The sequence below is a fragment of the Nyctereutes procyonoides genome, unplaced genomic scaffold (genome assembly GCF_905146905.1).
Source record: "Nyctereutes procyonoides isolate TBG_1078 unplaced genomic scaffold, NYPRO_anot_genome, whole genome shotgun sequence".
In the NCBI taxonomy this organism is placed as follows: domain Eukaryota; kingdom Metazoa; phylum Chordata; class Mammalia; order Carnivora; family Canidae; genus Nyctereutes; species Nyctereutes procyonoides.
Window position 1 is genome coordinate 2,286,237 of NW_026575158.1, and position 12,458 is coordinate 2,298,694.

Genomic DNA, 12,458 nt, shown 5'->3' on the forward strand with positions numbered 1-12,458 from the left:
TTGGTTTTTACCCAGAAAAATTAAATCACAATCTCCAGGGTATAATTTAAGAGCTCCCTAGATAGTTCCAATGTGTAGCTGGGCTAGGTTCATCCTTTGGTATTTAGCAGAACTACCTCAGGATAAAGTTTGTGTACCCGTAAGGGATAGTGTTGAGAAGGGGGAAGAAATGTACCTTTGGGTCAGGCATTATACTAGGCTCTTGACATAAATCATCTTAACTATTCCTTAGAATAAAATTTTGGGATAAATATTTATATTTCTATTTTTAAATGTGTGAGAATTAAGTTGAACATATGCGATATAGATCCTGCTTTATAGAGATAAGATACTCTTTATTGAACAAGGAGATCTCCTAGTAATATTGTGCTTCCTGAAACCAGCAGTGTTTAAGCAAATACTCAAAGACTGAATGCTAAACGTAAATAAAAGAATTGAAATAGATCAGCAAACTATGGTCCATGGGCCAAATTCACCTGTTTATCATTAAAGTTTTACTGGAAATCAGTCACACCCATTCTTATTTTTCTTTTCTTTTTTTTCCCCTATAACCATACTCACACAGAAACCATATGGCCAGGTAAAGTAAAAAATATTTACTATCTGGACTTTTACAGAAAAGTTTGTTGACCCATCTACTAGATGATCTGTAGTATGCTTTTAGCCCTAAAATTCATGAAACTAAAAAAAAAAAAAAAAAAAAAAAAAAAAAAAGCTAAATTACAAATCACTTCATGGTCTTTTTCAAAAGTGAAATACCATCTAAGTTATCTTAATTTGATGTCTGATATGTCTCAAATTTAATATCAGAAATTCATAGCAAGTGCACGTGCTACCTATATTTTCTTTCCTAACCTCAAACGGGAATGTTTTTTAAAAAGCATTAATGGAAAATGCTAGAATGGCAGCAAGATCAATATTGATAAGTGGTATGGCACACATTTCTTGGGGCTTGGTAATATAGAAGAGGGTGTTTTATTTAAACAAGAGCATATTGCTAGGTTTTCTGCCTGTTACATGATGAGGAAAGGCCTAATCTACCATAGCTACTTTAATCTAAGTTAATGATTTGCACAGAGCACATCTCTTCAGTGAGGAGATGAGAGAAGAAAACAAACCTACCATCTGTCATTCCTTCCCTTCGATGAGGCAATGCTGGTTGTTGATCCATTCGCCCTCCCTTGTGTTTTTTAGTGGGCCGAGGCCTCTGATTTTGACTCAGGGCTGCACTGGTATTACTGTCAGTAGAAAATGGGCTGGTTGGTCGAGGTCTTTGAGAGGAGGTAAAAGCTTTGCCTAGAAAGAAAACAAAGGGAATGGGGTATAGAGAATGTTATAAGGCAGTGATGCTGCCTGTTTTGTATTTCTGCTCTTAGGCTAACCTATAAAGTTGCCTAGAGATGCCATTTGAAGATGTCAAATACTGGCACATCTCCATAAGAAAATATTCCTTGTTGAATTTATTTTATCCAACTTTTTGTAACCAACACACTGAAAAAATTCAAACAAATGAATTATAGAACAAATCCACCAACCAAAAACTTGATATTACTTGATTATATTTTTATTTAGCCTTGATGATCTTAGTGATATTTTTATGGATATATGCAAATTCAGGCTGCTCTTACTTCTTAAAATTAAAGAAGTTATTTCTGAAACGAATTTTGTACTTGTCTTATTTGCTTAATCAAATTTTATCCTTGGAATCTTACAAACTCTCTTTGAGCACAGAAAAAGGTCCTGAAGTAATTGCATTTGAAAATTTACATGAAAGGTCTGCTCAGAGACATATATTAAAACTGACCTTACTACCCATACAAATACGTGATGAATTTTACCTCTTTTACAAAACTCAATAACATTAGTCTACAGAATACGATAGATAGCAGGTTAAAATCACCTTGCATATCCAAAGTGCAATAGGTATTTTCTGATGAATATTATTGTATCTGAGCAGACTCCAAATTCTCATTGAAAAATGAAATTGTGTTATGTCCTTTTCTTGAGGTTTAGTACATATGCAGGGAAATTTATTTTGTGAAAAGGGTAGCTAATAAATGTTCAACATCTTATGATTTTAATATAATCTTTATTATGGTAAGTGAGTGCTGTTTTATGTGTATGTATTTATTCTCTTGTGCATGTTTTCATTTCACACAAAATTATTGTATGTAGTTACATTTCCTTAAGTCAATGTGACATGATATTGCTTAATGCTTTATTAGCTATTAGCATACATGCAAGAAATGCACTTATGCCTTCTAATTTATTAGTTTTCTTGCACTTTCTCACTGCTGTGCTTATAGCTATGCCACAAAAAGCACTCAGGCAACATAAAGTTTTTGACTTACGTCTTATAAAGCAAGAAAATTCAAATAACCATTATATTACAACATATTTTAGTTTGGATGCTATATGAAAAATAAACCTCTGCAATGCTTGGAATTTTTTCTATCGTTTGAAGATTCCTACTGCATACTCAAAAGAAATACTGATGGTATAATTCAAAGAAAATTTCCAGGGCTCCTTTTTATAACCTGAGAGTTTAGTGAAGGGTCAAAACCGTTTTTCTTCACTTTACTATTAGAATACTATTACGATTCCAAAACTGTGTTTAAGGCTTCGTTTGTTTTGTAAGGTAGCTTGGCTTAATTCATATCCTAGAACCTTCTTATATGTGCATTTAAAAAGTACAGTCATGTAATAGCATGGATCATGTCCAATTATTTTGTTTCAGTAAAACAACTTACAAATTACTGATCTATTATTAGAATGGATCTCACATTTATTTTGGGGACAGAATCAGATACATGAAAAATTATATAATTGGTACTGAATTATTCTCAGAAGCCCAAATTAGATTATGCTAAGGAGAAATACACTTGCAGTCAGCATTTTATTCAAGTTGCAAATGCAGTGGGCTTATTTTTAATTAGCATCCTTTAAAATAAATTATAAATTATTGGGTTAAAATTTTAACAGCCAAACAATTAATAAGACCATCAGCCATTTGGAGTGTTAGACTGACAGCCTTAGACCCATTCACCCCATGCTGAGAAAGCCTTCCCAGAAAATGCATTTACAGAAAGAAACGGGGCAAAGGAAAGTAATGGAGATAAAAGCTGAATAATTTTAATTACTGAGCACATTATTGATTGTGTGAGAATTTTGCAAAGTGTGAGTTATTGAAAATTTAATGGCAATCTCAGTTGCAGCTTGGTTGTAATATAAAAAGGAAGCATATTCCAATTAATCAGCAGAGCCATGAAGGGAAAGGGAAAGACAGGATGGAAGGTGGTGAGTAGAAGCCTATTCTCAGCTCTGCAAAAGGAGCATCAGAAGAGAGTTCTGGTAATCCAGGTTCCAAACTGTGGTCATGCATATTAAAGAAACCCCTGCAGTCAGACTCACTGAGGAGAAAGAACAGGAGAAAAATAGCTCAGGGTTTAAAGGACAAGATTCTCTCATGCAAATAGTGTTGACTCAGAGTCTACCAACCTGTTCTTGTAAGGCTGGTTCCATCCAGCCTAAAACCAGCTTTATCTGCTGCTGCCACCACTGCTTGTGCAAAGCTGCCGCTGGCAAAGATGGAGCCATCTGAGGAGCTACCTACACTAGATCTATGACTAGAAAAGTTACGATCCTCATCAGATGCAGAGCCCCAGCCATTTACCATTGAACCTAAAAACAAATGTAGTCGTCTAGTGAGTTGTATATATTGGATAGCCCATCTGCTTGCACACACTCTACTAAAGGGACAGGGAGCTGCCTCAATTCCTCACTCCTCCTACTGGATGTTTCATCTTGATCTCTGTAGCCATTGGCAAGCATCAGCCATGTCTTAACCATTCCTAGTGCAGAAGAATGAATCTCACTTAAAACCTGTCTCTATGTGCAACACATAAACAAAACATGGTTCGTATGATTTCTTTCTTACATTGTTTAAATTACTACATGGTCATTTCCCCAAAGAGAATTGAATATATATTATAAGTCCTACAATTCAGAGAAGAACACTTTTATTGAAATAAATTATAGAGTATGTAAAGTAAATTTATCAAGAACTCAGAGGAAGGAAGAGTAGAAATATGTATTTTCAATTTATGCAGACTTCAATGATAACTACCATGGAATATACACTTGCTGACTGTAGAAGTGCTAGAACCATATCAGGATTTTAAAATACAAATTTAAATAATCAGGAAATATAACAACAAACATTATAAACAAAAAGAAATTGTATAAATAGTGTCAGAGCAAATAGAACAAAGGGAAAAACATATCTTTAAAAATCTTAATTTCAAAGCTCAAGATGCTTTTGTTGCTTTTTAATTATTTTAAGAACTTCAGTTTTCTCTTTACCACTAATCTTTGTTTTAGAAAATTAACCATTATGAAGAATAGAACTGGAATTAATAAGGATTTTTCTACTTTTGTAGAAACCATGGCAATAGAGGAAAAGAACTGCACTTTCATGTGTCAAGAGCTTTAAAATATGAAGATTATTAAGAAATAACTTTTATTCTTAGTTTTTCAGAAAGTCATTTATAATTCTATTTTTTTCTTAAACCAGGGCACACAGAAACCTTAATCTATTACTACAATTAATATTACAATATTTAAGTTATATACCATTAATTTATGATACAATAAAGCACCAAATGTTGCTTCACCTAACTTTTTTTAAAAGAGAGGCAGGGTAGGGATGCCTGGGTGGCTCAGTGGTTGAGTGTCTGCCTTCAGCTCAGGTCATGATCCCGGGGTTCTGGGATTGAATCCCACATTGGGATCACCATGGGAAGCCTGCTTCTCCCTCTGCGTATGTCTCTGCCTCTCTCTGTGTGTCTCTCATGAATAAATAAATAAAATCTTAAAAAAAAAAGAGAGAGAGAGAGAGAGGCAAAAAAAAAAAAGGTTTTATAAGAAGCGAATTTACGCTTTCTACATCGACCAATTACATATTCACAAAAGAGTGATTATTAAAATAGAGTGCCATAGATTCCCTCTGGCTTTTCTCCAGTGTTTAAGAGACAACAGTATAGTTGGGAGGGTTGCTGTGATGAAGCATTTGTACTTTTAGTCGAAGTGCCAGGATACAATCACAGGGGTTCATGCACTTTCAAGAAAGAGAAAACAGAAACAAAAGGGTTAGAAGAATTTGAGAAGTTAAAAGGGTGGTAAGTATAGCAGAGAAAGATAGAGTTTTGATTCTGTTTGCCAAAAGCACAGAGATACACTTTTTACTTTCCAAACAAATTCCCCTGACACAGGCCACTGCAAGGAAACCCAGATAACACGTGCAACAGAGCCTCCTCAGAGAACCACTTCTGAGTTAATAATCACAAGTCAAGGATCAACAGCCCAAAATGAAAGGAGAAATGATGCAAGGGCTCTGTAATATAATGCTATAGTAGATAAGAAAAAAAAAATCAAAGTGATTCAGTCAGTGATCACCAGAGAATATGAAACCCTAGGACTGAGGATAGTTTTGAAATACGTGAAAGCTCAATCCTGATCCCTTCCTTGTACCGTTTTCTGTATTTCTAAATGTCTGCTGAGCATCTGCTAATAAATCTGTGAAACTCAATCACCAAACAAACATCTCCTTTTCTACATCTCCAATTTCATTCTTAGGCACCTCCTGATTTCCTTCTTGTTCCTTCTATCTCCCTCATTGTCATCTGAATTATTTTTCTCATTTAGCATGTAATTTTGTTCCTCCATTCAAAACCTTACCTAATTTGCCAATGCCACATCCAGATACCAAGTTAAGAATTTGAGATGCTTCACTATCTAGCCCAGCCTACCCTTCTAGCGCTATACTCTCTCATACCTTGTATAGTCCCACTGCCTGACCTTACAGACATAGCATTATTTCTGGTTCCTCTGACACACCTCTGGATTGTCACTAACTGTATTGATCACTATCAAACTTTAAAGTCCAAATCAATATCCCTTGTATCACCTTGATTCCACCTCACCTTTAACTGTCTTAGGTAGAATCAATTTCTCTACTTCTTGTGTTTTTCAAATAATATGTGTACAGTAGCATATCAGGTCTCTACAAACTGCAGTTTGTTGTATATAAATGTTTCTTCTTTTAGACAGTGGAACTCTGGAAATTAGGGACTCTTATTCATTTTCATATTTCTTCGATAGGGGTTTTGCCCAGTAGAAATTGAGCAAACATCAGGCATATTGAATTAAATGTCTTCAACATTCTCATTATCCACCGTAAATTCTATATGTGATAATATCCCATGTGCCATTTCCTGGCAATGAACTTATTTTACTTACAGAAAAAAATGTACTTATAAGAACTTGTAGAAAATGTATTAAGTGAAGAATATAATGTCAGTCAACTCTTGTTGACAACTTGACAACAGGAAAAGAAGCGAGTTATTACCCAAAAGGGAAAAGTGAAAAATTAATTAATATTATATTATATTATATTATATTATATTATTATCTATACCTTGATACATAATACTGATATCTGTCAATATCTTATTCAAATTAAGATAATGATATTATATAGAGTGGCAGTTTGCCTATTTCCCTGAGTTCTCCATCCACACTCAACCACCTATTCTAATGTACTTAGCCCATTCTTGTTTAATTCTCCTTTCTGCACTATAACCAGCCAAGAAATAATTGGGTCACATCAGCTACTTTCCTGCCTTTGTGTCTTTGCTCTAAGTTTATCTAGATTGTTAATGCTCCTTGCTGTGCCCACAGAAATCTTAGTTATTCATGAAGTTTTCTTTGGAGTCTCCATTTTCCTTTCCAAGGAAAGAGAGAGTAACATGAAAGACATGGCTAAAGTGGGTTTTGGTCAATATAGAAAGAACATCAGTTTTGTTTTCTTTACTACTCTATGTAAGAGCCAAGATACTAGATAGATGACTTCAAAGTTGAAGAGACATGTGCTATACAAATTTGGCCATGATGGGCAACAGGAAGCCTCATTACCCCAAGCTACAGAAGGGCAAGTGCCCTCGGGTTAGTATGGTTGATTTCACTTTCAAAATGAAGGGCAAGAAGGAAGCAAAAAGAAGGCAATAAATTTTCTTTCCTCTTTGTCCCTCAGTCTTCATCTTTGATAGCCCCTCATCTCTATTTAGCATGATATATGGAATGGTTGCATTTGCAGGGGATAGTTTAAAAGAAGATTTGCAATACACCATGAAGAAAAAAAAAGTACATAAATATGTCAATTTTTTTCCACATTGTAAAATTGTTAAATTTATATAGCAATCACTGATTTCACCTCTCTGTGTCTATCATGTTTGCTCTTTCTTTAGATTTAAGCATCAAGAATGATCTGAACAATTATACAAGCCATTACAAAAAAAGAAGACAATGATAAGAAGAAAAGAAACACATTGATTCATGAATTATTGAGTAAGCAAGTTTTGGGATAACTGGTTTTCTTTCATAAATGTAAATGGAAGCATAAAAATTAAAATGAATACAAAGTGAATGAGTTCAGGTAGAGATTCTTTACAAATTAGAAGCAATTCATACCAATTTGACATGTTATAACCCCAAACATAATCAATATGTATTTAAACATTTAATGAAAAATGAATTTATGTCACATAGCCAAATTTATTTTTGTTTACATTTTCAATCTTTGGAAATTTCTCAGGTTTAAAGTTGCTGAAAGGCCAAAAAAATCTCAAATTTATTCAAGCTATTAAAGAAGAACCACATATAGGACATTAAGTTGTTGCTCAAACGTTACTGAGCAGTAAAATACCATGATAAAGTGGCATCTTGCTGTGTCTCTATTACATCTTCAGCACTAAAATTAATTTATGATCAGTCATCAATTCATTTACATGTCGTTTTATGCTAAATCCTTCCTTGCTGATAAATGCTTATCCTTAGATCCATTAAGCTAGAGTAAAGTCTGTGCTTCATAATATGACCCTGCTAATTGTTGCATTACCATTTTTATGAGATACAAAAACTGGCTGTCCCCCACTTTTTCAGCCAATATTTAATCCAGGAACTCTTCCTATTAAGTGCAATCAGTCTAAATATCTGTTAAATAAAATCTTCAGCTATAAGTGTCTTTGGACAAATCAATCCAGATATTGACCTCTGCTTAAATGTAGAAAAACACATCTAATCTTTAGAAGTCCTTCTTTCACTAAAACATTGAATATGCAGTGATTCCACCTACATTCCTCAGAGGAAAAGAATGTGTAATATATATGGAAAGCAAAATAAGTAATTACAAAATTTCTTCCTTGGGACATATGGCACCTGTTAATTTGTTCCACTCAGATAAAAAATGAATGTATGATACTCCCCTTTTATCTCTTAAAGTCTGAAGTATATGTTTAATTTCTTTTTAAATACATCCCAGCTGTTGAAGTTGTCTAAGAAAGTGTTTTCATTATTTTTAAGCATTATCTCTGAAATTCCCCTCATTCTACAGCAGCATTTTCCTTAAGCTTCTGCAACAAAAGCAAAACATCAGGTCCCACTTTTAAGTGGCCAATTCTCGAAAAGCTGTGTGGTCAGCAAGGTGGTGAGGCTGCCAGGTTTTATTGTTTTCAAAACGATCTGGTTTGGGAGTTTCAGTAAAAACCTCCAAGGACATAAAACACAGAAAACATAAAGCCATGATTTCCTTTCAGTCGTAGTATTTATGTGGGGTCCAGCAGTTAAGGAAACTTTTATTCATTTCACTTCATGGAACTCCCTCTCCGTTGTGCTTTCTGTGATCAGTGAAGCGGCAAGAATCTTGGCTCCAGGTACAGGACATTTTCTTTCTGCCCCTTCTCCCACTGCCTTCTGTTTCTTTTTTCCTGTGGTGGAGTTATTAAATTCAGGAAACACTTGCCCCTGACTCCCATTATGGAAGATAGAGAAAGAAGTATTAACTCCTTGCTCTGTCCTGTTACCATAGTGGACTTGGCCTTTAAGGAGGAAGTACAGCATGCACATTCCTGGAGACCGAAACAACTCTGGATGTTCTACTTTCTCAACCAAAACAGAGTGTGGTGCACTATAATCAAGACAGATTCATACTTTATTATAACCAAAGAAGTCTAAAGTTTAGTAGACATTTATATAATTTCTACTATATAGTAGTAGAAATATAATATAGTTCTAGTATATTATACTAGAATATAGCATATTCTAGAATATAGTATATACTAGAATATAGTAGAAATTAAATAAAAAAGGAGATTTCCTATAAAAAGTGCTGATATCATTGGTTTTTGGTAGCATGGGTCACTATAATAGAATATAGTGAATATAAGAAATAAATACAAGTTACATCTAAAAATTAGGATTTTAAAAATCTTCATTAAGTGTATAGGGGATAAGGACTAGTGTTTCCAGAGATAAAATTATATGCTGTATTTGTACAAATATACACTTATTCATATGTGTACACACACATTCATACACACAGAAAGGAAGAGAGAGAGAGAGAGAGAGACTAGAGATTCATATGTTAAGTAATAGACCAGGAAATAATTTTCTTCTTAAATACGTTAAATTCAGAGATTAGAAAAAAAAAGTTGGGTGTCTCTGAAGAAGGGATCATGGTATTCATCTTAAGAGTAAGAACAATTTATTTGGAAAATTCTTCTGTCACTCATCAGGTGGGTAACCTTAAAAAGACTTTCAACCCCTCTGTGACCCAATTTCCTTATCTATAACTTGAGAATAAAAATAAGGTTGTGACCGTTAAGTGAATTCATACATGTTAAAATATTAGGAAAAAGATCAGCCAACTTTTCTATAAAGTGCCAGATACCCTGTATTTGAGACTTTGCTGTCTCTTTTTTTGTTTTTGTTTGTTCCATGTTTTCTTAGAATCCTTTAAAAATGTGGGAAATTCTTAGCTCATGGAACCACGAAAGAAAAACAGGCCACTTGTTAGGAGATGCCTTGCACCTACTAAGGGCTATATATGTGCAAGCTAGTATTCTTCTCCATCTTGTTATTATTATTATCATCATTATTATTATTTCTAAATTCCAAGTCAATAGGTTGGAAGGAATTGACATCTGATAAATGTTTGTTGTGGGAATAAACATAACATAGCAGGCTTGCAAATACATTTTTCACATTACTGAGTTTTTGAAACTGAATGTTGATTTCTCCTTAAAATCTGTGTGTTGAAGCCCTCATCCCTACGTGTGGGGCATTTGGAAGGTAATTAGGGTTTAGATGGGGCCATGAATGTGGGTTCATCTATAAGGGATGAGTGCCCTTATAGAAAGAGACTATGGGCTCCTGGATGGCTCAGTGGATTAAGCGTCTGCCTTTAGCTCAGGTCTAACCCTAGGTCCTGGGATCAAGCCCCACGTCAGGCTCACTGCTCAGCGGGGAGCCTGCTTCTCCATCTCCCTCTGCTATTCCCCCTGCTTGTACTCTCTGGTTCATTCTCTCTTTCTCTCTCTCCCTGTCAAATAAATAAATAAAATCTTAAATAGGAAAAAGAGACCAGAGAACTTGCTGTCTCTGCAATGTGAGAACACAGCACAAAGATGGCTGTCTGCTAGCTAGGAAAGAGGAACTCACCAGGAACCATATCTGGCACCTTGATCTTGGACTTCCTAGCTTCCAGAACTGCCAGCAATAAATGCTTGTTGTTTAACCCACCCGATCTACTCCTTTTGTTATAGCAGTCCAACCAGGCTAAGGCATGAGGTTATGGGATATGGAACTACAGATATTTCCCTCTCTTCTTGCTTTTCCATTCATGAACCATTATTTCAAAATTGAAGATGTCTATCACAAATGACTTGATTGTTTTGAAAGTATTTGGAATTAATATAATTATTTCTTTATGAAGATGGGTTCTGTACTATGGTTAGCTGCTGATATTACTTAATGTGGTTAAGTGTTGGAATGTAATATATCCAAGTAAAATCCTGAATAATTGTATACACAGGCTTATTAGCTCATCTCTGTGTTATCATTGGACTATCATTCTGGTTGGTTTTAGAGTTTCAGGAAATGGAATAGGACTGTTTGTTCCATTTAATAAAAATGGTTATTAGTTTCATGAAAATGAAAATCTCTACCAGATGATTTAGGTGAAAGTAATGCTTGACTTCCTTGTACACACAAATTTAGAACCCTGAGTAATTTACAGTAAGATCAGAATCCTCTCTGTGGGTATTTGCCATCTTAAAAACATAAAAAGTCAATGGAAACAGTGTCTGTTTTATTGCCCACCTCGTTTAGCACCATTAAACTTGTTAAGTGTCTGAATAAAACATACACATGTTAGGACAAAATTCATTAGTATGTTCATTTATATAACATTTGGCCTGGACATATATTCACCTTAGGGCCATCTCCACGTATGTGTACATGTATGCATGTGTGCGCGCACACACACTCTAATACACTTAAAATCCTATTTACACTCACACACCTGTGCGCACACACACACACACACACACATACAAACCTCTGCATACACTTACATGCAGATATAATCACAAACACTATCTATACTCTCTCACACACATCTATATACTAACACTTCCTACACACACATGCTTTTTTGAGAAAATATATTTACTTTTAAAAATTTATATTTACTTACATTATACTTATGTACTAGAAAACAAATTAAATCTTTGATCATACTTTCCCCACAAAGTCATTGCATAGCCAAAAGTTTTTAAAAAAAAAATTAAAAATAAAGAAGAGAGTAAAGAGTTTTTTTCTTTGGCTACTTTTTATAGGATACAACTTCTTTCTCTGAGAAGATGTATTATTCATAGGGTAAATTCATCATGTAATATATACCCAAACACCCTCAGGTTTTTATATATGGTAGTAATTAAGCAGTGAATTCAAGGAGGAAAACAGACTGTTTTCTTAGCAATAAAAGCTTCATGTGGAATGAACAGTATACTCACTACAAGGAGAAAGGGAGACTGGTTTTAACCACATTCACATTAAATAGCATAACATGCTACTAACAGGTGAGCATGTAAAAGTGCGAAATGGCAGTCTCTTGATTTATAGATATATTTATCATCTTTGACATTATAATATTTAATAAAAAACTACATAGGCTATAGCTGCCCTTTTTTGTGTGTTATTATTACAATTCTTACTGCATTCCTAATGGAAAAGAGTTCAGTATCATTAGTGAGATATGCAAAAATATGCAGAATTTTACCCTGAAGGAGATTATGCTACAAATTCAGGCAAAGGGGCTTAACATAATAGTGCACTAATAAGTTAGATCTCTACATTCAAAGATTTAAACTTTTGCTCTGCCACCTTCAGTTGAATCTGGATTTCAAATCACAGCAGTATATCTGCAGTTCTTAAATCTCAATTAGCCTGGCAAGCAGCCCCCAGGTAAGAAGCAAAACTGAAAGTGGGCTCATGCATCACACATTGTGTTACTCAGTAAGGCATACAGAGGAAACCTAAAGGTCCTTATCCTTCTCCATCAC

The 12,458-nt window shown here is 34.5% G+C and overlaps 1 protein-coding gene across 5 annotated transcripts in view; it reads right to left on the bottom strand.

Moving 5' to 3' along the window:
* The window catches only part of ROBO2 (roundabout guidance receptor 2), a 581,315-nt gene that overhangs the window by 13,342 nt on the left and 555,515 nt on the right, over window positions 1-12,458 (bottom strand). For 3 of the 5 annotated variants that reach the window (XM_055313854.1, XM_055313852.1, XM_055313851.1), the window contains exons 25-26: window positions 3,499-3,681; window positions 1,123-1,296 (exon numbers count right to left, since the gene is read on the bottom strand). In XM_055313854.1, coding sequence (XP_055169829.1) covers window positions 1,123-1,296; window positions 3,499-3,681 — 357 coding nt within the window. The remainder of the gene's footprint in view (window positions 1-1,122; window positions 1,297-3,498; window positions 3,682-12,458) is intronic. The other 2 variants (XM_055313855.1, XM_055313853.1) reach the window with 1 other exon arrangement.